The 27,675-nt window shown below is 40.1% G+C and overlaps 1 protein-coding gene across 3 annotated transcripts in view; it reads left to right on the top strand.

Annotated features, from left to right (window-relative positions):
* The window catches only part of LOC100888624, a 79,056-nt gene extending 52,437 nt beyond the window's left edge, over window positions 1-26,619 (top strand). For all 3 annotated transcript variants that reach the window (XM_030982679.1, XM_030982680.1, XM_030982678.1), the window contains 10 exons: window positions 14,480-14,575; window positions 15,349-15,455; window positions 17,624-17,755; window positions 19,847-19,938; window positions 20,736-20,817; window positions 21,232-21,294; window positions 21,758-21,854; window positions 22,357-22,437; window positions 23,311-24,723; window positions 25,306-26,619. In XM_030982679.1, the coding sequence (XP_030838539.1) occupies window positions 14,480-14,575; window positions 15,349-15,455; window positions 17,624-17,755; window positions 19,847-19,938; window positions 20,736-20,817; window positions 21,232-21,294; window positions 21,758-21,854; window positions 22,357-22,437; window positions 23,311-24,723; window positions 25,306-25,655 (2,513 nt within the window). In that variant the 3' untranslated portion in view covers window positions 25,656-26,619. The remainder of the gene's footprint in view (window positions 1-14,479; window positions 14,576-15,348; window positions 15,456-17,623; window positions 17,756-19,846; window positions 19,939-20,735; window positions 20,818-21,231; window positions 21,295-21,757; window positions 21,855-22,356; window positions 22,438-23,310; window positions 24,724-25,305) is intronic.
* Window positions 26,620-27,675: the final 1,056 nt, after the last annotated feature.

The raw sequence follows: 27,675 nt of genomic DNA on the forward strand, positions 1-27,675 counted from the left end.
CTTAGAAATCTCTGAGTTTGTAATTACACGCGAAAGCTTTACCACAAAGTAATTTCTACTTCAAGCAAAGCTGCCCCTCGACCATGTTTATTTCCTTCCTAACAATCCTGTAGCGCAAGTAGTCATGTGGCTCTATAGACGATGTACATGTAGATCTACAGTGTAGGAACACTGAGGTGAATCACTTTTCCAGAGTGTTGCAGATTTGCAGTTGATATATCAAGCCCATGCTTTTACAAACGCATTAAAGAAAGAAGGAGATATGACCCTCAATTAAATCTTCAAAATCCCTTTTATAATATGGAATATATACAGACTCAAATACTGATTTGATTTTCACTGCCGTTTATGCGGCAGCATAGCATGTGATAAATAATGATAGCTGTTCACTCAAAACCACATTACTGTTTGTTCTAATATATTTATTCATACTGTACATGAAATAATTGAAATTTGGAATATCAGATCACAGATCAAAAATCAGTTTTTCACCTACCTCCTCTATTGTTTTGTATCTGTGAACGATCATGATGTGAAGCTGTGAACATGCAAACAAGAAAGTCACGTTGAAGGACATCTATAAACATCTCCTTCCTAAACGTCCTTGCTATTGTCTGTGTCGATTCAAAATATCAGCCCTTCATGTGAGGACACCATCCCCCATGTGATCAAGAGGGGCACATCCAGAGGGGCAGTTTGCGAAACCTGTCGCCTCCCCCTGTAAAGAGAGGGGAAATTAATGGTGAAGGCATGCCCCTAGCTGAGCCCCTGTATGATCAGGTGTTTGTTTGCAATGGGGGTCCTGCCGACCCCTTCCCCATTTTCATCATGATTACTATGGATCCCTTGCCAACTTATGATTGGACGGGACTTGCTGCTATTATAGTTTATGGTTTATGTATGGACCTACTTCGTAGTAGGTTCATGGTATATGTAGGTTGGTCATTTGTTTGGAAAGTGCTTGGGTACATTAGAGGCGTTAAAAGGATGGGTGTAAGTCTATTTTGAAATTTGAAGCAGATTAGAAATTCTTATGAAAATTTCTCTGAGATCAAATGCTCTGCATAGTGCAATGATTTTTTAAATCTAACATTGAAGGTTGTTACTCATTTCAAACAATCATTTGATATGTTGTGAGAGAGTTGAAGAAAGACTCCTGCATTAGGAAGCGTGGGCTTACAGGGGATTATTTACACATTTGTTTTAAAGATTCATGACAGTTAAATCTATCCAATATATCTTTGTAAAGGATGCCAAAATGTAACCACATTCATAACAATGTTATAAAATCCCCCTTGCTTTGAGACAGTAAAAGTGTGATTATCCATAAGTAAAGAAACCTACGTGTAGCGTCTCACCCCCCCCCTGGATCCCTAAACTGAAGTGTGTGTGCCTGTCATGCAACATACCACGTGGAATCTACAATACGCATGTTCACCGATGTTTATCAATCGGTGAGGGACAATATCACGGAGTGTAGACCGGGATACAGAAATTAAGAGACGGCGGGGGAAGGGTATCAGATTAGGGTCGATTCGAGGGACCTACCTGTCTGCCGTAAAAAAAGATACGTAGAGTGAGTCAACTTGTAGAAGGGGCATCACCATCTCAGGGTCTCCCTCTCTCTCTGGGTCTCTCTCTCTCTCTCTCTCTCTCTCTCTCTCTGGGTCTCTCTCGCTGGGTCTCTTTCTCTCTCTCTCTCTCTCTCTCTCTCTGGGTTTCTCTCGCTGGGTCTCTTTCTCTCTCTCTCTCTCTCTCTCTCTCTCTGGGTCTCTCTCGCTGGGTCTCTTTCTCTCTCTCTCTCTCTCTCTCTCTGGGTCTCTCTGGGTCTCTCTCTCTCTCTTGGGTCTCTAACTTTCTCTTTTTCTCTCTCTGGCTCTCTCTCTCACTCTCTCTCTCTCTGAGTCTCTCTCTCTCTCTCTCTCTCTCTCTGGGTCTCTCTCTCTCTCTCTCTCTCTCTCTCTCTCTCTCTCTCTCTCTCTCTCTCTCTGGGGGGGCAATCCTCACGGGGAAGGGGTGTCATTCATCCTCCTTCATGAAACGTAGTCTGTGTTTATACTATCATAATTCATCTTATGATATACATTGTAGGAGTATCGTATATATAGCTTGACAATAAGATGAATGTCGTATAAAGAAACATTGTATAACGAAAAGCCTGTTTGGGCACAGTTTTGAACAAAAAATTAGATAAAGAGTAAGGACCCGCTCTACTCTGAAGATTGGAGTTTGGTTAGGGTTAGGGTTAGGGTTAGGATTAGGTCATTTATAGCGTTTAGTCTAGGATTGAAGTTTAGGATTCATTTAGGCTTACAAAATGATCGTTGGAGCTGGAGTCCTACTAAGAAATTTAATTTTCCCTAGAGGGCTTTGATAAAGAATGTGAAGAAACATGAAGGGAATGTAGGATGGGAGATGTAACGGAACAAATATAAAGAGAGAGAGAGATATAGAAGTAGGACAGACAATGACATCGTGGGACTATTCTGCCTATAATCAATGGAAAAAAATTAAATGTTTAGTAGAAGTTTGTTAGAAACATAATTGTGTGTATACTCATGAATGATGAATTTATTAATTGATACACAGTTTGATTTAAATCAAGATGGTTGGTCTGTTTTAAGCATCATTTCAAGTTATATATGTTCTGCTTATCATGGTTTAAGTTGTCACATTTTGAAAAAGATCTTTGGTTAAATGTCTTCATCAAGAGTCTGGTTACATGAGACTAGAGGCCGGGTCTTGTGACACGGAGTGTACTGGAGGAAGCTAATCGTTCTGAATTTGTTTTGATCATCGTCATGGGGATAACTGTCATTTGGAAAGACTATCCTTGCGAAAGATGGGATGTGACATATGCGTAGTGTGATTCTGTGTCCTCAGGTTGGGATGCGACCCCCCCCCCCCCCCCCCCCCCCCTCCCGTGAATCCTCATTCATCCTGTTTTGGCTTATTTCATGAGAGCTCACAAACTGTTTTGTAATAGCTCAAATGGTAGCAAACCTAATTGTCAATCTTATTGAAAAGAATTTTAATTTTCCTTTACTTAGATTTTCCAATTTCTCTTAAAACATGAAGCGATGATTTTCATCTAATTTTCATACCAAATTGATCAAACAATTTGTACTTTCATAAATGCCTTATGAAGGACAGCTTGGGGGAAAGTGTTCTTCCATGTGTCTGCTTCAAAACCAGAATGTTTTTGCAAAAAGTGAACAACTGTTTTCACAGCAAGAAAGTCTCATGAATGTTTCATGATATTCAATTCTATGTTTCAATTATTTTACAGCTTGAAACGATTTTGTTGGATGTTTGGTTGAATTTTTTAGTTGCATTGAATAACTTTCTTTTGAACATGAGGCTTTATATTCAAGCAAAAAAAGTTTGCAACTTAAATTTTTGACCTTCTCAAAGTACTAGTCATTGATGAGATACACCAGATGGAAATTGGGTCGAGAGACGGCTGTCCAGAAACCTCAATATCAACCAAGATATCTGTGTCCAGGTTTGAGACATAAATAGCCCTGGTGATGACAAGCAAACTAGTGGAGAAAGACGGTAGAGGATGAGTCAAAATCAGTGCGGCCCTAGGTACAGTCCACGCCAAGATTTCATTTGGTCTCTTTGTGTCCTCTTTAAGGACAGTAGGGCGCTTTAGTAACGAGACGGTACGCACAGGAGACGGTAATGCGAGCGAAAAAAACAAACTGCGCATGCGCGATTCTGAATTATCTCCGTCCCGTCGATTTTCGGAACGGTACTCGGCCAACATAGCGTTCGTTCCCTAAACACGACGTAAGAGAGAGAGAGCTGACAAATAATTTGTATCTAGATCTAACAATGCAGGGCCTACTGAAGATAAAAACAGGGAATCTACTAGTGTTTCCAAAGCTGTTCGGTATCTATACCTCAATCTACAATAAATTGATGGTTTGGCCGTTTAGGCCTACTTTGGGGGCCCTTTTTCATCGTTATGCATGACGTGCCTGCACGCTGCGCACTACAGCCCACCGCCGGGTCTATTGCCCCGGCGCTCCGGCCAAGCCTCGAGGCCCAAGAGCACTAGCACCAAAATGCAGCAGGTGTGCAGTTCAGCGCGGCTTTGCGTCCCCGTCGCCTTTAGCAGACAGCGAAAGCGCTTAAACATCACGACGGTAACAAGAGTGCGAGACCCGTCACAGTTGGTTAAACACTCCGTCTCCTGTGCGTACCGTCTCGTTACTAAAGCGCCCTAGTGGCATTTTGGAAGCGAACCCTGGGGCTAGTTTCTTGAAACCGTCACAAGACTAAGGGCGCGTTTATCGGGGCTTGCCACTAGATATGTACATATCGTACCCCACTATGGAACCCCACTATCATACCCCACTATATGATCGTGATTTGCGGGATGTCGCGTTTATCGTCCCTTCATGATTCAAAATAAAGTCCTTGTGTCTGCCCAGCTGTTTTGACCCGGGGAAGCAGACAGTTTCTCGGAGGTCAACTTGACACGCATGCTTGTACACAACACCTGGGTGGTCCTATTTGTATGTGAGGTTCAAAACAGCTTTGCGTTTATCGATCTCTCAGAAACGTGATTCTGGCTGTATGTCACATATAAAACACACCTTTTTGCGTCTTTAGATATGCCCATATCTAAAGCCCTTTAAAAAAGGCTTTGCGTTTATCACCTTCTAAATTTGCCTGAAAGACGTTTGAGAAACCTGATTCTATCCAAAAATCTGGTCGATAAACGCAACCTAAGTTTGTAGACACCTCATTGAAATGCAGAAACATTGTTACATGAACATTATGAAACCTTTTCAGAAAGGCCACCATGTTTATAATGTTCACTCTGTCTGTTATCCTAGGTGGCGTTAATCCCGTTGGATACAATTAGATTTTGTCAAAGCACACATTTTCCAACGGGTTAAAAGGCAGGTTTCAATCTATCAGGATTAGTCTGGGCTAATGGGAACACAGCATGTTGTGTGCAGTGTCTCAGTGATGGCCCTGTTATGACAGGTCTAGTGACATTGATCTCATGGGACTCTTGCATATAAAAAAAAGAGGCATTAGACGATGGGAACAGTGCTCCTATATCATGTGCTGTTATGACAGGTCTAGCAACATTGATCTTACAAACTGCTCACCAATTGGTGGCTATCCGCAAGAAGGTAGTAAGAGCTTTTCTGAGGCTCACCTGACAAAGTAACAAGTAATGTATGCCGAATGGATTCCAAGTATTGAAGTTAATTGATTAATAACAGGTTAAAGGTACTATGTCCCTTTTGCAGCCAACCTCAAATGCTGTAGAACTTTGCAGGAATTATGAATATGTCATGTATGTCCTATCTGTGATATTTAAACGTTAGCAGTGTCCTCATATTCAAATTATGCAAGGAAACCCGTTTACTTGCTAGACTTCACTGTCAGACACTATTGAGTGACTGACTGGCTTTTTTTCTTCTTTGGTAATAACATACATGAAAAAAGTTGTAAAGGGTACATGAGCATTTGTCTACATCAATAACACACTTCTTGTGATGGCCAAGATTAAACTGATTGAATCTTTGCGCAGCATAAAACATATGACCATTGGGTACAATTGTCTGAAAATCAAGACTATTACTTTTGGGCTCTATAGCCCTAAAGTCGATTTGACAACTAATAGTCGTTATTTTTCCACTTGAAGACATTTTCAAGCCCCACCTTTTTTAGGGAAGTTCTAAATTAGTATTATCTTTCAAATGCAGTTGGAATTTAACTTTTTCATTTTTTTGGGCCTGCAAATGGGACATAGTACCTTTAGTGGAATACCTCATCGCTGGGTCCCCAGGAAAGAAACATCCATAAATTTGAATATGTTTGTCAACCGGCCTCTTGGAGCAGTGCCTCAGTGTAATGTGCTGTTATGACAAGCCTAACAACATTGATCTTGTGAGACTGCACACAAAGCTAGTAACCCCCTTTTTGCGAGCGGCCGATCGCATGGAAGAGGAATATGATCAGTAGCTTTGCAGTAAGAACAGTGTCTTGTTATCACATGCTGTTATATCAAGTCTTGCAATGTGTCTCTCATGATTCTCATGTATATGAAGAAGGTTGGACGGTATGAACAGTGCCTCGTTCTATTATATTAAGTATTGCAATGTATCTCTCACGATTCTCTTGCATATGAAGAAGGTACTGAAACTCTGATGGTATGAACAGTGCCTCGTTCTGTTATATCAAGTCTTGCAATGTATCTCTCACGATTCTCTTGCATATGAAGAAGGTATCTGAAATCCTGATGGTATGAACAGTGCCTCGTTCTGTTATATAAAGTATTGCAATGTATCTCTCATGATTCTCATGCATATGAAGAAGGTATGATGGTATGAACAGTGCCTCGTTCTGTTCTATCAAGTATTGCAATGTATCTCTCATGATTCTCATGCATATAAAGAAGGTATCTGAAATCCTGATGGTATGAACAGTGCCTCGTTCTGTTATATCAAGTCTTGCAATGTATCTCTCGTGATTCTCATGCATATGAAGAAGATATCTGAAATCCTGTCGGTGTGAACACTGCCCCTCATGCTGGTCAGTGCAGCTTTGATATGCCCTGCTTGTGAATCACGTTTCCTGATCAAACTCCGACACGGAGGAAGCAAGGTGACAGTTCCTAACGGCGCTGATAGTCAGTAGCTAGGGGTGCAATGCGCTCCTCTTAAAGGGATCGTTTAACAATGTTAAATCTGAGATACACGGCCCTACGTGTTACCAGTGTCTGTGATTTGGTGTAATATTGAAGCCCTAAAAAAATTACGCTTCAAAATGATCAAGAAGTGCCTCAAAAAGTAAAAATCTTTGAGTGAACGGTTTTACCATACTCGTTTTCCCCAATAGACTGTAGTGTTATGAAACGGGAGACCGTTTAGCAAACGGTTTTCAAAACTTGTAATTCCAATCATCAGAATCAGAATCAATCAGACTGGCGATCGGCTTGTAAAAGTCATGGGGTTCCTGTATAATTATCACAGCAGCATGAGCTAAATCCAGAATTTTGTTTCAGAATCTGAGACAAAGTTACCGGATCCCTTTAAAGCATTTTAGGCATTCAGTCAGGGGTGATATGTTTCTTATATCAAATACAGTTACACCTGTCTATGGAGGCAATCCGAGGGAAACAGAGAGAGTGGCCTCTATAGACAGGTGGCCTGTTTAGAAAGGTTCTACAATACACATTTCATTCTTGAGGGAGACAAAATACATGGCCACTATAGACAGGTTTGACTTCTATTATTTTGTGAAATAATATACACCTGTATGATATAACCTGATCATACTGAAAAGTCAGTAGAGTTGACAATGAAACTAAATCCTTGCATTCATTTGGCAACACGATTAAGTCTATCAGTAATTTTAACAATGTCTAGTCATATTTACAATATGAGGGCATTTTAAGAGTAATCTCCTTTTTTGTGAAATTTGGTTTATATGATATTCTTCCTCATGGGAATAAAAATAAAATAAAATTCCTCTCAGATTATTATTATCCTTGACCAGAACTCGACCATCTCTCTTTAAAAAAATGAGGAAATACTTCACAATTTTGAATGCCCATTGTGACATTTACATTGAAACCGAAGATCATATCCTTTTCCTTTGCATGCAATAAAGATACTTTAAAAAATGATGCCATACATAAAATGGAATCAAAATATTATTCTAACATGATGACGTCATTGAATTATCATGTAACAACCCACAATCTCAATGCACTATCTAAAATTTATACTTCCTTCCTGCAAAGGCCATTGCATTGCCAATTTAATGACAGGCATATATGTAACATACTGAATCGCTGTATACTACCAGTATGCATGCATATTGTGTTTATAGGCCTATAGCTATTGTGAGAAAAAAAACTTTTTGTGCAGCAGGTCAAACTTTTGTTTTCAATTGTGAGGCCTGATAAAAACCTAATTTATCATCAGGCCTGATAAAAACCTGATTTAATTCGGTTTCCCGATTTCCCCCTTATTTTCTCTATTCCCTATTTTTTCCCAATTTTCTCATTCGAAAGGGGGGAATATTGTTAGATGTCATTTTTCCCTGCGAATCCTCTTCTTTTTTTTTTCTAGTGCTCACTATCACCCCTGTATCATATTCATAATTCAAATTCAAATTCAATGCATTTATTTGTCCAAAGTATGTCTAACATGGCTATTTGTTTCGCTCAGACATAGTTTACAAAGAATATAAAAATGATACAAAATATAGATACATTTTGGTGATCTTTTTTTTGGTATTTATTATTTAAATATATATTTATATTCATTTATATTGTGCATTAAGTGAAGACTTCAGCACGCCTTATAATATATGCTATTATCACTACCTGTGTTCATTGGATATCAAGACCGCAAACATGTGCACCATCTCCACTCCTTCGGGGAGGAGCATTAAAACCCTTTTTTAGTTGCTTTTTAAAGATTTGATTTGCCCTTAGCCCTGGCTATGCATTTTTTTTCTTCAAAATTTTAAGCCCACTGTCAGGTTTAAATTTAGTGAATATAAATGGTAGTCATGCTTATGGTAATGATTTGGAGGCTAGGTACATATAAGCGATACAGAATATTCTTTTTCAGGCACTGGTTTAACATGTGGCTGTGCACTGTCGGATCAAAGAGATTACTAAACGCTCTCTCTCTCTCTGTATTCCCACAAGCGGAGGTAAACCAGTCAGATAACGCATGTGTGTCTGGCCTGGCCTGGCGCATATGGAGATGAGATAATTTGATCCCCTTGGGATTAAATAATTAATGAACAGTGATTTGCACGGACAAAACTCACCTGTCTGTGCTCCTAATTAGCGCTAATCTGTATCAAAGCCTATTCAGACTGGATGGCAAAATGTATGTGCAACTTGTATAGGGTATTATAACGAATCATAATAATAATGGGAGCGTACGTGTATATGAGAAGGAATATTGTATCAAGAAACAATGTGTGAATATACGGGGTTTTAAGAGGTCAGTGGACTGTAAAATGAAAGTTGAACACAATTCTGTAAAGCCTTGAGTTGAGCCTAGCTCTGTGAGTGTCTGTCTGAGTCAGGAGCAGCTATAGTGCAGAGCCTATGGGGTGCAGTAGAACAACGAGTCTTCATAGTCTCACTGCTCAGACACTATGTTTAGCATTTCTACTGACAAGGGTATATGTGCCTGCATGCACACTACTTGTTGTAATATATCGATGATTGTATTATTGTATGACTCAGATAAACATCCTTTCTGGTTGACCTTCAAGCGTGAAATAATCTAAACTAAATGTACTTTCATTTCCTGGAATTATGAATTACGATATTATTTATATTTCTCTTGTCTGTACTCTACTGTATGGAATGAATTGGGACCGAAAATAGCTTTTTTCATTCATTTTGTATTCATTGCGGATTTCTTGCTATTCTTTCCTTTTTTGTGTCACGCAATCATCGCAATGCTGTTATTATAATGATTAAAATGATTACATACCTATTACAGTGTAATATACTTTACATTTCTGTATTTGATAATACAGGGGGGTGTTTCATAAAGCTGTTCGTAAAGTTACGCATGACTTTACAAACGACTTGTATATGAAAAGCCAAATGTGATGCTCAATCATTATTCATTATTATTTATTAAGTTGAACTGTGCAGATGTAGATTAACATTCTGATTATAACAACCATTTTTAATGCAAAGTATATTTTTTGCCATAATTTAATTGAGGTTATTGGAATATCAGAAAAAAGTTTGGGCATCCTATCTGGCACTTCATATACAAGTCGTTCGTAAAGTCATGCGTAACTTTACAAGCTCTTTATGAAACACCCCCCAGAGCTCAGTGAATATGTTTAGGACCTTTGTTGTGCGTAGTATCCACTCATTTACACGTTAACAAACATGACATATGTGGCGGCTGGTTAACCCGGCATTTCTGAAGAAAACCTTCACCTTCATGAAAAAAGTTTGTTGACCTCAAGGTTGAGGATCGTCGAGAGTATGACATTTCCATCTCATGAATCATGCATGTAGATAACACATTCAGATAGCAGAGTTAAAATTGAAATTGAAATCGATATAAGAGACATCTTAAAGCCCACTTAGTCTGGATGGAACCTGGCCAGATGGAATACAGAATCAGTGGGAGGTTATACCTTTGAGGGGCTTGCTCCCTCCCACCCCTCTCCCAGAGATCGAGGGTTGTCCCATGACAGAGCAACTTCTACATGTCAGCAGCCGGTTGGAATACAGTATCACTATCAAAGGCTATCATCATAAGTGAAATGGTATGATGACTGAGCTCTGTATGCTACTATGCTGGTCATGCCACTCAAGAACAAAGAAGCATATCTTAGATGATCATTTAAAGCCTATCTACACAACAAATCAGCTCTCAATTAACATACAAAAAAGGGCATCATGGGAGATCAACGGGTACCGCTTAGAGGGCGCAAGTAGCTACAAGTAGTGCAGTCCCCCTTTAAAGATTTCATTCATTGCTAACCTGTTCCATTAGTAAACACAGCATAAATGCTGTTAGAGATATCAAATCTTATTAATACTGTATTTCAACATTTGTACTTCTTTTGTTTTCGGTGCACAAAGAGTAGCTACAGGTACAGTTTCACTTCATTTATGTTGAGATAACTGTGATGTGCTGGCCATGACAAGGAAAGTGTTTTATTTTATCAATATCAAAAGATTGTCAAAAGTTTGCATCTTCTGATATTTAGCTGAGAGGTTTTAATTCTTATGACATTATGTCCAAGGAAAAAGAGCATGCCATACATTTCCAATTGATATTTAGAGTATACCAATTTCACACAATCCATTTCATCCCAGTATAGCTTCCTGAGTAAGCTGCCAAAGGGATTACCCAACCAAGTACCAAATGATAAACTAAAAATGAAAACTTTTCTGAATGGATATGATTTGGAAAAGTAACATCCAATTGGTTCCGATTTATGCAATATGACGTTGCTTTTATTTCACAAAGAAAATGCTAAATTTCTAGTAATGCTCATTGTAACAGGATTTGACTGTAATTCCCAGGGACTAGCTAGCACCCCCATCCAGGGCAGTGGATATACTCAGACTGCTGGGTAGAGAGAGAGGGAGGGGGGTAGAATGACTGAATAGCTAGCTAGCTAGCTAGTCAGCCCGCCTGCGCCTGTGGAGAGAGATTGAATCCAAAATCAGCAATCCAGGGTCAGAAATGAAATTATGCGCGGGGAGCACCTGGGTTTTTTTTCTTCTCACCTCCAATGATTCTCAGAAAATGGCAGATCATTCTTATGTCATGGTGTGTTAAAGCATCAGGGAGCAAGCAGTTATTAGTAACTGTTGCAAGTTGTCACAGATAAATATACATGGAGGTCCCAGTCTCCTCTTTCTATTGATTCCTTGTATGTTTTGTTCATGTTTTATAGCCATGAAGGCCTATACTTTTAAGTACATGTAAATGTATTTGATCTAGATTGATGATTCATTTCTCAATCAGGGTGCATGCAGTCTATAAGCAAAGATTCAACATGTAAAATTGGAACGTGGGAGGAACTGATGTATTGTATGCAAAGCACAAGGTCCCTTGTGGCCAGGCTCTGTTTAGATGCACTCTGCTGCAATCTGAAACATATTTTAAGACTATAATATCATGAATAATTTTGGTTGAGATTCAATATTATCCTGTCGCTGATTATCAAATCTGTCAAATAAAAATTGAAAGCCGTCGCTGATTGTCAAACCTGAAAATCGAAATTCAAAACCGTTGCTGTTTCATGTTGACTCCCTTTGTGGACCATGCAACCTGCTGTATGCAAATGTTTGTCTTATAGTATGGCAAGCTGACGTTAGTTCTGGCATCGTGATGCTTCCGGACTTTGTTTTGTCAAAGAAATGAAGAAATGGGATTAGAGCTTGTATTGCTTTGGGGTTTTAAATCAGGGCCCCATATAGCACAAAGGTTTGGGAGGATCAGCTGCACATTTGAAAGAATGAGTCTGATTGGTTGATGGTCAGCCTTGTTAACAGTATGTTCATGCAACGAGTATCTTGATTGGCCATTGCCATCTTGCAATTGATTGGGAATGGATTGCACAATATTGTGTTGGCTCAATGCAAGATGAAATTTACAAATTTCATAAGGTCAGACATCACAGGAGCAGGTGTCATAAAATTGTATCATTTTCTCTCTCTCTCTCTCTCTCTCTCTCTCTCTCTCTCTCTCATGTGCTGCCTGTATATATGAAACATCTTCTTTGATAATTATTTAGGCCAATATGTCTATCTCCCAACAAACCCTTCTCTTGAATCTTCCTAATTATGAATAAAATGTGGGTGATTTTTAAATTGTTGTTTGTACATTCTTTATCCTTCAAAAGTATACAAAGTGATTAGGCCTACATTGTAATATTTGAGTGTTGTCCTCGTAATGTACTTTAATTTGAGGGTATTCAACTTTCAGTCTCTTCACTTGAAGTGGAGTAGGGTTCCCCTGAAATTGTATCGAAAGGCTAGGCTAGGAGACTTCAACAACGTTCTAGAGTAATACACGGGGGAGGGGCTTTTATGGGGCTTAGAGCTCTTGCATTCTTTTTATGTATGTGCCTCACTTGAATTCATTTATAGTCATGAAAAGTTGGGGGAAGGGGGTCTCAAAGAAATTTTTGAGGGGTTTGAGCCCCCAGGCCCACTTATGTAACGGAACGCTACTGATAACATGTGACAGTTAATATTGAAAAAAGAAAATGTTAAGACAGAGCTGAGTAAAGCAGATGTCGAAGTCTGAAGTTGACTTGGGTTGACATATGACTCTGTATCGAGGGGTTGGGCAAGGAGATCGAGCTTCAGAACGTTGGATTACCTGTGAAAGTGGTTTTGAGGAAAGCCAGAACTGAGTTAGGCAGATGTCAAAGGAAGTCACAAGCTGCGGGAGGAAATGACCCCAAGGTTGGTCCTGATCCGTGGAACTTCCTTAGTTCAACCGGCTGTGACACTCAGAGAGGGAGGGTTGTGGGAATGGTCAATCCAACAGCCATCTGGCTGATGATTTCTGGTTCTAACATAGAGGGGGCTGTTGTGGTGGCGACTCCTCCAGGGAAACGGTGGGTTGGGAGTTTGAGGGCAGGATGATTTATTTTGTTGTGGAGGTTTGGGTGGCTAAATGGGGGGGGGGGGGGAGAGAGGAAGAGGTGATGATGAGAAGGAGGAGGTGAGGAAAGAGAAAGAGGATGTTGATGATGGTAGTGGTGGAGATGAGGAGGAGGAGGAAGGGGGGAGGAGAAGGAGGATTTTGATGATGATAGTGGTGGTGATGATGAGGAGGAAGAGGAGGAGGAGAAGGAGAAGGATGACTGATAAACTGTGATGTTATGAAAGAGTAGGAGAAGGTATATGAAGGAAATGGAACAATGAGGAGGATAATAGTTCTAAGGAAGACGATGGTGAAGATGACTGTTGTAGTAAAATCAGACATTGCAACAGAAGGAGTTTGAAGATGGAGGCATGGATGGTGATCCTGTGCTGTAGGGCAGGCAGGTAATTCATCCCTCAAAGTGAGTTTGTCACAAGAATGGCCTACACCAACAGGCATCTGCCAGGTGAGCCCTGCTCCTGCCCAGGTGATGATCGTTACCATAGCAACCCATCCTGAATGCAAGCCAGTTGACACGTCTAGCATTTCCTAGAGAGAAAGAACGCAAGCTGGTTATTCTGGAGAGGAAGAGTAGAGACAGGGAGTGAGACGTCAGTGATGATATCAGAGAATACAAAGAGGAAATTAGTCATGGTGTGTGCGAGAATGATAATATTATGAACGAGGATGATGGTATCGCTGACGATGATGATGATGATTAATCGATTACTAAGAGGATGTTGCACACATGGATGATGGTACTACAAGTAGATCATATTGATGTTGACATAGACAGCCCCTGGGCGATCCTATCTGCAATGATATTTGCAATGACTCCCGGGACAGAACTCCTAAAAATCATGATGAAGATGATTGATGATATCTAGATGATAGGATAGACATGATGTTAATGGATGACATTGATGAGGATGATCTGTTTGACATTTGATATTATGGCAAGAACAAAAATAACAAAAATGAACATAATAATGTCAATGATTACAAAGAAGTAATGAACATTACATGGCTGTCATACAGCAGAAGGAATTTCAACAGGAACGATTTTCAGAAGTCTATCTCACAGGTTTTCTTGCTATTGATCAAAATCTTGCAAGTTGTCTTTAAAATTTGATGCAGTGAAGAAAACTGACATGGACTATGTGGAGCACTAAGAGATTAAGCACTGGTGAAAAAAAGACTTCAAACTATATGAAAATGATGGCATAGAAATTTCAACAGAAAAAGAGATAAGAGCTCCTGTGTAACAATAATAATAATAATAATAAAATAATATATGATGGCTAATCTTGTGTTTATCTTTCCTCTGTTTTCAGGCCACTCATTAAAGATGGTTCTCTTTCATTTGTTTGAGCAATACGGCCTGACCAGACACTTCAAGCTGGACGGCTGTAAGCTCATGAAGAGTTTTGGTAAGTATACCGCCCTCTCCATCTAATCAGTAAACCAATCACCAAGATCTATTTCTACTCTGTGCGCTGGAGTGCCATATTACAATCCCCTATGCTTTGATGACGAAAATATTGATAATTTTCTTGTATACCGTAGATACATATTAAGTGTAAGGGGAGCAGTGCTTGGTCCTTCTTTTGTTTAAGATACTATGTCCCTTTTGCAATAACCCAATTCTTGTAATGGCGAAAATTAATCTGATTGAATCTTTGCGCAGCATTAGACGTACGACCATTCGGTACAATGGTCTGAAAATCAAGACTATCACTTACTGGCTCTATAGCTCTTAAGTCGATTCGACAACTAATGGTCGTTATTTTCCCACTTAAAGACATTTTCAAACCCCCTTTGTTTTAGGGAAGTTCTAAATTAGTATTATCTTTCAAATGCCGTTGGAATTTAACCTTTTCATTTTTTGGGCCTGCAAATTGGACATAGTACCTTAAACATGTATCGACTTGACCCTATTACATTGTGTAATACCCAAATAGGTAAGGGGGAGCATCTTATATGAACCTAGATTAGCATTGTGCAGGTGCTGATCATTTATTGTCTTGGATTATCTTATCCTAATGGGGAGTTCTTTTGAATTTGGACAGATTGTATTATGATCATACCATACCTGTACATGTACATTCAATTTGTCAAATTAACTTATTGTGTTTAACATACATATATAGCTTGTTTATCAAGTGAGTCTTGACAATTTTGCATTGAAAATTCTTTTTCACAGAATTGATTGAGGAAGCATACTACAATAAAAGCAAGAACCCGTACCACAATTCTATGCATGCAGCAGATGTTTGCCAAGCTATGCACTGCTATCTACAGGAAGAGAAGGTAAGAACACCACTCCTGATACCATTTAATGTGTTTATACTTGGTGAGGAGGAGGAGGAGGAGGAGGAGGAGGAGGAGGAGGAGGAGGAGGAGGAGGAGGAGGAGGAGGAGGAGGAGGAGGAGGAGGAGGAGGAGGAGGAGGAGGAGGAGGAGGAGGAGGAGGAGGAGGAGGAGGAGGAGGAGGAGGAGGAGGAGGAGGAGGAGGAGGAGGAGGAGGAGGAGGAGGAGGAGGAGGAGGAGGAGGTGGAGGAGGAGGAGGAGAGGAGGAGGAGGAGGAGGAGGAGGAGGAGGAGGGAGGATGAAGGATGAAGAAGAGGAGGGAGGGAGGAGGAGGAAGAGCATGATGAATTGATGATGAGGAGGAGGAGGAAGAATTAAGGATTGTAGTGCCAATGTTCCTCCTTACTCCAAACAAGTGTTACAAGCTTTTAGTTGCTAAGTTTCCACCATCATAAATTGAAGAACAAGCAGACACATAATCTTCTTCATTAACATCCTCATCACTAGTATCATCATCAACATCATGGCTTTCATCTGGTCTGATGAAAAAAAAGCATCTCATAGCTAGTGATGATAGTGATGATGCTCTCTTGTTCATCTCTCTCTGGTTCATCAGAGTTCTTCGTGGGCACACATGAAGATTAACTAAAAGTAAAGTAAGGTGAAAAGCACTCGAGGTGTTGAGAGAGATTACTGCAATAAGACGTGTGGTGACCCTCCGTTTCCTAATGAGTATATGGATCATTTGGAAACAAGAGACGGCTTTATCCGCCATCAGAGCAGCTTTGATGTTTTTCAGCTCCGTCTAATCCTGCCAAATCTAGAACATCCAATTTGCTAGTTTGCCTGGAGATATTTTTCTGTGATATCTGGATTGTATCTTCCATCTCCCATCTCTCTCTCCCTCTCTCTCTGACCATCTCTTGCTCTCACTCGCTCTCTCTCTCTCTCTCTCTCTCTCTGTCTCTTTCTCTCTGTCTCTCTCTCTCCATCTCTCTCTCACTCTCTCTCTCTCTCTCTGCCTCTCTGTCTGTTTCCCTCCCTCTCTCTCTGCCTCTCTGTCTGTTCCTCCCCCTCTCTCTCTCTGTCCGTCATTCTTTCCTCACTTTCTACCTGTATTTTGTGTTTGCCCCTCTCCTCGCTACTCAAGCGGCGTCTTGTTTTTGTAATGAGAATCTACCTGATGACCGTGAATCATGGATGGTGATTTGAAGGCACGTGGTTGGGTTGGGAAGACCCTCTTGACTCACATCCCTTATTGTATTTGATCTGCGAGACTCGGCTGTCATCAAAGATCTCCTCTTGCTCAGTGATGAGATGGGCGTGGGAGGGTGGGAAGGGTGGGTCAAGATGGGTGAGGGCAGGGGGAGGGCGAGGGGAGAGGGCAGGGGAGAGGGCAGGGGGTAAAGGCAGGGGGTGAGGGCAGGGGGGCAGGGGAAGAGGGGTCTACAAGGAAGGTCCTCTTATTGCACTTGATCCATGAGACTTGGCTCTCTTCATGCATCTCCACTTGCCCAGTGATAAGATGGGTAAAGGATGAGTGGGTGATGATGGTGATCATGGGAGGGGGTAAGGAAATCGGAGGGCAGTACTGGAAAGGGGATTAAGAGGGGCACGGTAGGGGTGGGTAAGGATGGTTAAGCAAGATTCCGTCAAATTAGATCACATATAACAATAATATAGTAGGTTCTTGTATAGCACTCATGTCCGCAGTTATTACCCCGGCATTAGCACGGCTGCCATCGTGGCGCTCTAGCAAATCAAGGAATTAATTCCTGCCAGGTACCCATTAACCTCACCTAGATTAATGTAGATTAATGTCTTGCCAAAGGACATTAGTTTTGTTGCAGGGATTCGAACCCCGTTCCCTTTGATTCACTGTCCAGCAACTTATCCACCAGACCACATCACCCCTTTATCAGTAAAACTCTGCTGTGTTTCATTGTAACCCTGAAGGCGACGGGCAATATAAAAAAATAAGCTAATACAATCTAAATTAATCTATCATCTCCTAGTTACATGTATGTCACTGAATTGTTAAATATCAAGTCTCAAACTCAAACATTTATGTTGCAAATACCCATATATAAAATCAAGTGCAGTAGAATATATCCACATAGTTATTGCGCTTTACAAATGAATGTATTATTATTATTATTATCTTTCAGTTGCGAGAAGCCTTGAAACCGATTGAGATCATGGGGGCGCTGTTAGGGTCAGCCATGCATGACCTGGATCATCCTGGTGTAAATCAGAAGTACCTCATCAACTCCAAACACCATCTCGCTGAGCTCTATCAGGTTAGTATTACACTCCTCTTCATAATCCTTAAAGTGTGTAGTCCCGTACATGCTCTTTTGACGATTGTTTGGCCATTGCTACCCTACACTAACCACATTCATATCTCCAACTCTGAACCAAAGGTTATACCTACTATGTAACCCTATCCCTACACTTCACATAAAACCGTATCACAACCCCTACCTTAACCTAATATTTTTTGATAAACATACAATAGGGAAAATGAGGGTTTGAATAACCCTAACACTTAACCTAACCTGAAACCCTATAACAACCTGACCATGGCCCGACCGAACCTTATACCTTTGACAAAAGAAAGCCTGTAGCAAATGATCCCTGTGTAAATGTCAATACACCATTTAGCATACCGGTATACAATCAAACCTGCTCTAGCAGCCACCTGTCTATAATGGTCACCTATATTGCCTCCCTCTAGAAGGAAATGTGTGTTGAAGAACCTGTCCAGAAAGGCCACCTGTCTACAGTGGCCACTTATCATATTTCCCTTGAGAGGCCTTAAAGGTACTATGTCCCTTTTGCAGCCAACCTCAAATTCTGTAGAACTTTGCAGGAATTATGAATATGTCATGTATGTCCTATCTGAAATTTAAACATTAGCAGTGTCCTTATATTCAAATTATGCAAGGAAACCTGTTTACTTGCTAGACTTAACTGTCAGACACTATTGTCAGTATTGAGTGACTGACTGGCTTTTTCTTCTTCTTTGGTAATAACATACATAAAATGAGCTGTAAAGGATTTGTCTACATCAATAAACCACTTCTTGTAATGGCCAAAATTAAACTGATTGAATCTTTGTGCAGCATAAAACGTACGAACATGCGGTACAACGGTCTGAAAATCAAGACTATTACTTATTGGCTCTATAGCTCCTAAGTCAATTTGACAACTAATAGTCGTTATTTTCCCACTTAAAGACATTTTCAAGCCCCATTTTTTTAAGGGGAGTTCTAAATTAGTATTATCTTTCAAATGCCATTGGAATGTTATGTAACCTTTTCATTTTTTGGCCTGCAAAAGGGACAGAGTACCTTTAATGGACAGATTTGACTGTCTTTTCTTTTTTTCTTGTCAGATATAATCAAAGTTTTCATTCCATCAATTGCTTTATCGTTGAGCTTGTATATTAATCAGGTTTCTGTTTCTGGTAGAGAGGACCAGTATACCGTAATAGAAATTCCCAAGCCAACTCCCAATCTTCCCCTGATGATCATAACAAATATGATGTTATGATGTTACTTCCCTATTAAAGTTTACTTTCTTTTCTGTGAAGGTTACTATGTTTATTCAGCATGCAGGAAATGATGTGGCAAAATAATAAATTTGCAGTTTCATATGCCTTGGCTTCACATGACTGTATGTATTGCCCTCTTCAAAAGGTAGCGGCTCTCATAGCATTCAAGCATAAACTATGCTCCATTCTTGCTGCTATTACATTGCCCATCGTTATACAGCACTGAACGATTTAAATTGAAGTCATTCCTATGAAGTACCCATTATCTACACCTGGATTGAGACAGATAAATGTATATAGAATGCCTTATTTATGACTCTACATATTAAAGCTAGAATGCTCAGTCTTGTTATATACTTTGCTGAAATTAATGGATTTTTGGTTTACCTGATGGGTAAGAATGAAAGTAGAGTCAAACCTGTTTATCATGGCTACCCAATGAAAACACGATAAGTGGCCACTTTAGACAGGTGGCCTTTCTAGACAGGTTCTACAACACACATTTCCTTCTAGAGGGGGGCAATTACATGGGGTACCACTATAGACAGGTGGCCATTATATAGAGGTGGCTGCTAAAGGAGGTTTGACGGTATATGCCCAAAGATGAGCATTTTGGGGGGGTAATAAAGATTTATTTACAATGTGCTGTATGAAAAGTGTCAGGAGTCACGAGACTCATGAAGGCTTTAATAGTAGTAGGTAACTGGTCTTTGATCATGTAATTGTGAGCGAATTCATCCAATGACAAATGACATTAATAGACACATCATAATTGTTTTGTTTTATTATTAAATGTCACATTCAAATTTTCCCTCTCCATATTTTTCTTTTTTAGAATTCCTCAATTCTTGAGAACCACCACTGGCGGGTGGGCATCTCAGTTCTAACAGAAACAGGCCTTCTAGACCATCTACCCCCTGAACAATGGTAAGTCGCCTCTCATTGGCTGTTTTTATGATGATCCCAAGTGGTAACCAATCGCTACTGCTGTTACAATGTACATAAGGAATGTTTGGATTTGTTTATATATCTATTATTTGGGGGGAACTTGTTCAGTTGTTATGATTACTTCTTTTATGAACCGAATCTTGTTGATAGCTGGTTTGAAAGAAGAAAAAAAAGGTGTCTTTTTGTGATTAATCATGAAACCATGTACAATGGTAGGCCTTCTCTTATTGGCAGTTTCAGAAGGTGTTCTTAACTTTTTACCAATCATGAGTGTTTTTACATAAATAATGTTTTATCGATTGAAACCTTGTAGGTTTAGTGCACATACTTTTATCAAACATACATTTTGGAATGGATGCGACTTCAGCATCAGTTTCATTTGCTGCAATGGTTAGCCTTTTCTGAAAGTTCCTCTACCGTAATCTCTGTTACTTGAACTCCTAGTCCGATAGATGCACATTTGTGTTTGTTATTTCCACCAAGGCTAATTTGATCTTTTACTATAATATGCTTGTCCAGCCCCTTATTTCAATTGAAATTATTTGTTTAGTACATGGTGAACATTTTAAAATAACTTCAAATGGTTCCCTCTCAAAAATCAATTTACTCTTAGTAGCCTCCACTATTTTGAAATTATTCTCTCTCGATCTCTATGACAATTCACATAGATTGTGTTGGGGTTTTCTTTTTTAGTTTTATGTTTTACTTTGTTATATCCAGAAGAAATGCAAGTCATAAGTGTCTCATGATTGAACTTCTCTTATCTCTCCACACAGGAAAATGTTTGTGGATCATATACGATCGCTTATCCTGGCGACTGATATTGCCAGGCAACAAGAGTTCCTTTCTGAATTTCAGGTGAGTTGATTTCTACTGACTTCTCAATCTCAGAGCATTCCCCAAAGGAAGCCATTGTTGTAATGCATTCCAAAAACAGCTATTTTAAAGATAAACAGTTCACCTGAAACAAGGTATTGTAGTTTAAAGTCAAACTGATCATAATTTTACGGCCTTCATTTCTTTTTACATTGGTAAAGAGTTGGTGCCACATTAACATTTGAATTGTTCATTTTTAATATCATTTCTCATTTCGAGAGTACTGTATCTGTCTGCAGTCCATTTAACCAAACTACATTCACCAATCACTTTCTTTCAGTTTTCTGATTATTACTTTGATGTTTGCTATACATGCTGTTGGGAAAAGGGTCCACCATTTTGTGCTTTGATATGGAAAAAGAAAGTTATTTATGATTCTTCTTTTCTATTCTACAGAATATACTAGAAAGGAGTGACCTGAATCTTAAGAGTCATGAAACTAGGAAATTTATCTTACAAGTAAGTTACCATGGGGATCTACTAAAGGGCATGATGGTGGTGATGATGATGATGGTTATGATGGTGGTGATGATGATGATGATGTTGGTGGTGATGATGATGATGGTGATGATGATGATGATGATGATGATGATGATGATGATGATGATGATGATGATGATGGTGGTGGTGATGATGACCATGATGGTAATGATGATGATAGTGATGATGATGATGGTGGTGATGATGATGGTGATGATGATGACGATGATGATGGTGATGATGGTGGTGATGAAGATGATGGTGGTGGTGATAGTGATGGTGGTGAATCTTAATACACTGTTCTAAATTATAGAAAAGTAGGATTTATCCATCAACTTCAATATAGGTACTTCCTTTTTCTGTCATTCAGATCTTCATCACTCATTAACTCTCTCTCTCTCTCTCTCTCTCTCTCTCTCTCTCTCTCTCATCCCTGCTTTAGATTGCTCTGAAGTGTGCTGATATCTGTAACCCCTGCCGACCATGGCAGATCACTGAGAAGTGGGGCAATGTGGTGTCCGAAGAGTTCTTCAGACAAGGTAAGAGCTAGCATGAACAGCGCCCTCTTGAGTCTTGATTCACTGGTCAGAAGGACGAGTGAACCACTGCCCCAAATGTGCATGTCCAAATGAATTTACAAAACTTGAATTTGATGTTGAACGTTGAACAATTTAAAAAAAAAAAAATTTGTCTAGATGAACAATTGAAAAATTCAACCATGATATTGAACTTTTCTCATGATATTTAAGTTGGATACATGCCTTGTAAACTTGTTAGCACCGTGATGGATAAAATGATAGAACTTGATTTCTTGTTTTCCAGACCTCCTTGATAATCCACTTTACTTACAAAAGCACTGCGATAATCCCATCTGAAGGATTCAAAACATAATCAAAGATGTTTCATAATGTTAGGCATTTTTCACAAGGGCCTGACCTCAACTTTAGAGGAAGCAAAAACACCCTCAAAAAGTTTCCTTTTTAAACATTTTTATATTTTTAAATAAAAATGGTGTAATATTCTTTTTGATCTCCCTTTAAGGTGACAGAGAAAAGGCTGATGACCTGCCAATCTCCATGAACTGCAATCGACACACAACAACAATTCCACAAATACAATGCGGTAAGTTTGATTGTATTTTATTCTCCCAAGGGTTGTATATATCATCGGTGGGGTAACAAAACCTTGTATCTCAAAAATCATGAAATTTCAGGAGAGCACAAAAACCTTTCCTGTCTCAACAGATTTAGTGCTGTGACACCGTCCTTTGTTTGGAATTTGTGAAAAAACCGAGACAGGAGGCGTTCCATGGATTTATCAGGTGGTGTCGTAGGCCATTAGGTACAAAATTATGCAAAAAAATAAATATCTCAAAAAATTGAGATATGAGGTTTTGTCACCCCACCGACGATATGTGTCTCGATCCTTAACAGGCTCCGGCAAAAATTTTGGACGGCCACAGTGAACTTTTGTCACAAGTTCAGTGTGGCTACCTTCATGGACGCCTGTATCATTCACTTTAAATGAATCTGGCAGTTCTGGGGTCTGCATCCTAGTGATTTGAGAGTTCATGAAACTGAAAAATTCTACGATTGATGTTGTTGTCCTCATACCAATGTGCATCTTGGGTTCATTTTCTCAATTGTACAAGAAATGTTGATATCTCAATATTTACATGTAATATTCAAAACAACTTAGTTACTCACATCCCTTGTAAATTAGATGTGTTCTGTGTTTTTCATGAATTAAAAATGAAAGATGAATTGGTTGAATTAGGGCCTTTGTTGAATACTTTGTTGAATAATTTAATCACATCCTCAAGAAACTTATATGGGGACAATTGAATTTGTTTACATACTGCAAAAGTTACAAAACTTGGTAAGGGTATGAACAATTTTAATAGTTGTTTGGGATACATTTTAATGTTGTTTACATGGGGATTTCTCTTGGCAAGAGTTTAATTGTAGACGTATTGTTTTTGTGTTTGCCTTCCAGGGTTCATAGGCTTTGTGGTTGAGCCTCTGTTCAAGAATTGGGCTCGTTTCATGCCCTCGGCCCTCTCTCAGTCAATGCTTCACAACATGAGGGAGAACAAGAAGGTTTGGACGGGAAAGAGAGAGAAAGAGCAGGCAGCTAGCTCAGCCCAAGCCACAGCCCAAGTCCCAGCCCAAGCCACAGCCAAACCAAACAGTGCAATTCAAAGTTCCTTGAGTGAGACGAAGAACTGTCAAGCAGAAGAGAAGGTAACGGAGAGCTCGGTGAAGAGCGCAGATCTTAGAGAACCTGAGCCCAAGACCTTGAAGCTCAGTCCGGCAGCAGAGGAGAAAGTAACAAGTAAAGCAATGGAGAGTGGGAATGTATCACTCACTGGGAAACACAAACATAGTGCAATGCGGGAACCTCGTCACATGGTCCAGGTGCATGCGCATCAGGGACAAGAACGCCCTCACTCTGCAGTGCTTTCACCACCAACGCATCGTGCTCTGAACGTGCACAGAGCGGTCGATGTGACGCTATCAGACTCAAACACAATGGGTGTTCATTCTCACAGCGCAGACAATCTACGTAGTGCCAGTTCGACCACCGCTGTCTCGATGCATTCAGCGTTGGAGGCGAAGCAGAGAGACATTAGGTCACCTAAGGTCAACAAGCGTGTCAAAAGTGCAACGGAGAACATGCTGCAACCTTTTAGTTTACGACTGTCACGCTCTCCGAACACGTTAAGAAAGGAGCTACACTTTGAAGACCCATGGAAAAAGATTGAAAAGTCACCAAAAAGCCCCGTACAAAGCCCGCCACCGTGCATCGAATCGCCTTTACTCCAACGTGCCAGTCACCCCCTCAAAATTAGCCACACATCGCCGGGATTATCGGACAGTAGCGTACGCAATGTGGACACTCATGGCAATAACGCAATAACAAAGCCAGGACACGGCTTCAACAACAACCTGGATTTCTCTATGCCTGTGGATGTGAGATCCACATCGCTTCATCATAACATGTCGCACAACAAGCAGCACGACGGCTCTGAGCCACTATACTGGCAGGAGAGAGGTCTGCTCATGTACTCTGAACAGAATAGCGTTCCTCAAGGCAACTCCAAGCACTTTATGAAAGCTGCTACGTCGCCCTCTAGCTCGCACCGCCACACCACCAGCAGCAGCAGCATGTTAGAACATAGAACTAAAGCCACACCCTCAAGTCTCTTGGTGAGACCTACGGAAGGGAGAGGGGCTTCCCCCTCGCTGACCCCTTCCACTTCACAGCATGCTAGGATAGAAGGGTATTCATCATCTCTCTTGGTACCTAGTGATTCATCAGGGAAGGATAGACCGAGGGAGAAAGGATCACCATTCATCAGGAAACGCATTGTGGAGAATAAAAGAAAGAAAGACTTGCAAGTGCCAGGTAGGTTTATGTTATGTCAGTCTCAGGTTATGTCATGTTCTAAAGGACATTGTCGGCTTGTCAAGGCCCTTTCTTCCACTGTAACAGGGCAAAATAAAGTCTAAAGTCTAGAGGTGTACACAGTACAAGTAAAACACTCTTGGGAGCAAAGGCTCCATGTCTGTAGCTGACACTTCATTTTTACAACTTATTGACTGCAGTTGTGATTTGTTTTATATTGAGACAAGTTTCATTCAATGATAATAATTATGCTAACGATTTTCAATTGGATTATTTAATTTTCTTTCTTTGTATGGTAGGAACATTCTGTATTTGATGTGATTTTTTGTAAAGACCATATTCCCTCATCTCAATATGCTCTACACACTACACCGGGTAGGATTCATTCCTTGAATGCACTGAGCGCTACTGGTGCCGTAGCTAAAGCCGAGGTAATAATATCCAAAGTCCTTTGGAAGCACATAGAGACATTGTATCGAAATGTAATTTGCACTATACAAGAAAGGCATATTATTTTTGATATTACACTTATCATAGAGTTTCAATGATTCATAGCATACTCATATTTGATTTTGTTTGCAGTAATCAGTTCTGGGAGTCTATCACCACGGGTGCCGCCGAGAGGCATGCTGAACATCTACGCTCCCACATCACCTCCCTCAGACCACACCCCTACATCCCCATCGGCCTACTCCGTACCCTCCGCCCTGAGCCCCCTACTCCAGGACTTCACCAGTAATCAACTAGCCTCCATCGCCCGCCGCAGGCAACACATGCAGGAGGGGGACCAACCATCCCCCTCCTCATCCACCGCCTCCATGGGCGTCGCCCCTCTTGGGGACCGGAGTCCACGGCTGCAGCGCCACAGGGGGGAGCCCAAGTCTGGTCAGAGCACTAGCAGCACCCATGACAGTACCGACCTCTCCAGGTGATCGCTGATGATTGGTAGAGAGCGCCGACACCCCCCCCCCCCCCCCACTCTTCATTTATTTTATGTCCTTAGAGGGTTTCGAAGTTCCTAGTGCCAAAAATAATGTTGGATGTAGGAGAATGTGATGAGTTAAGGTATACAGCTCATTATATAAACGACCAAACCAACTCGGTTTATAAGGATGTAGCACATATTTGCAGGCTTTGGGATTGGATCATCATTTCTTATCAGGTTCAGATCATCAAGATTGTTTTATTTGGGGAACTGTTCCTGTGTTGTAGTGAAGTGGGGTACAATAGGAGGAGATGGCTTAGCCTGTGCTATAAGAGAAGAGAAGGAAGGTATCTTACATGTGGCAAGATGTTGCTTCCTGTTTGACAGTCAGCCTGTATATAAAGACTACATGTACACAAGACAGGTAGCAAAGAGAGACTGCTTCATTCACATACCAGTGGTCTTTATTCACAAGCTCATTTTGATTTAGATTCGAGCAGTTATTACACCAACTCCATGCCGTGTGCAGCAATTCCAACCTAATTTCTGAGAGGGTTGCAATTTGTTTGGACAAGAATTGCATAGTTTATCATCCTTCATGGACCTTCATTTTAAAGTTATACTCATCAAGGATTTTCTCTACCAAATGAGTGAAATGAATGAAGCATTATGGGTCAAAAATTGTGCTTGAACGTTCATTTATAGACTTGGGTGCTCAGAAGCTGACAAGTCATGTAGTCTTTATATACAGGAGGTTTGTTGGTTAGTTTATGACTGGATGATGCATGTTTTGTTTTGTTATGTTTTTGTGGCGTGCGGGTCAACCACGAGTCTGAAGAAGGATTGGTTTGTTCAAAATTTGTTGAATTTGTTTATTATCCATGAAATATTGTTTGATGTTAGGTAAAATGTAAAGTGAACTTCTCCTTGTTTTATTCCTTAAAGGAAGGAGTATTGAGTTACAGGAAGAACATGTTAGTTTGGTCGTCAAAGTTGGATTAATGTGCCTGTTTAACTATAGAGATAAGTGATAAATATGTGACCGAGTTTGACTGTATTAAAGCGACTAGTATTGTGCCGTGTTTTCAGTGTGTTCAATTTTAATGTGTGAGATAGGTAGCAGAGAGTAGAGGTGATTGAGAGGTTTGCTGAGAATGCTATCCCATAAAAGGGAAAGTAAAGATGTACAGTATTTGAATTTGCAAAAGAAGAAATGATAACATTCTGGCCCTTGGTAGGATTAACATGAATGTGTCAGAGCAATGCTAGACTGAGATGTAAACGATCTGAACATTGCAATAACAACGGTTGAAATTGAAGAAGGTTTTCATCGGGTCAGTTAATTTATTGATACTTTAAGTTTGTAACGCCACAAAGCATACATCCACCTTTGTTATTATCATATCTCCAAGTCATTTATATTAAATTGGCTTGTTTGTATGTGTGTTCTCAGGAGCACATTTCTTCAGGGAACCTTCACATTGTTGTCTGAATTAATTGACAAGTGCTAGAATTTCAGACTTGCTGCAGCTAGCACAAAGCCCATATTTTCACTTTGCAAGTATTGGACTTGTGTCTTTTGAAGATTGAAATTAACATATATGTGACAAGAATGGGTATTAGAGAAGTATAAGTTTAGTGTAAAAACAGTATGATTGTTTATTAGTCACTGGCAATTGAAAATGCCCTTGGTGGTGAGTAATACCTTTTGTTAAAATGAACGAGCTATCAAAGTGAGGAATTTTATTTGTTTTTTCCTTATTTACATAAGGGATAAAAGCAATGGATAAGACCACTTGGTGGGAATAAGTGTGACCTCAGTAAAAGAACTACCGGTAAGATATTGAGCCTGGTTGTTCTTTGTATGTACATGACATGAAACGAAAGGGTTTGTGCGATTTTCGGGGTTCAAAAAAAGGGTATTAAAGCAAGCAAGTGTGAAATATGCGGCTCGCGTAAGTTGCTCTGCGTTTTTTCGTCTTCGTGACAAAGCTTTTAGGTGTTAGTGTAGACCGAAGGTTAACGCT

Source organism: Strongylocentrotus purpuratus, unplaced genomic scaffold (assembly GCF_000002235.5).
Source record: "Strongylocentrotus purpuratus isolate Spur 01 unplaced genomic scaffold, Spur_5.0 spur5_scaffold_13, whole genome shotgun sequence".
NCBI classification, from domain to species: domain Eukaryota; kingdom Metazoa; phylum Echinodermata; class Echinoidea; order Camarodonta; family Strongylocentrotidae; genus Strongylocentrotus; species Strongylocentrotus purpuratus.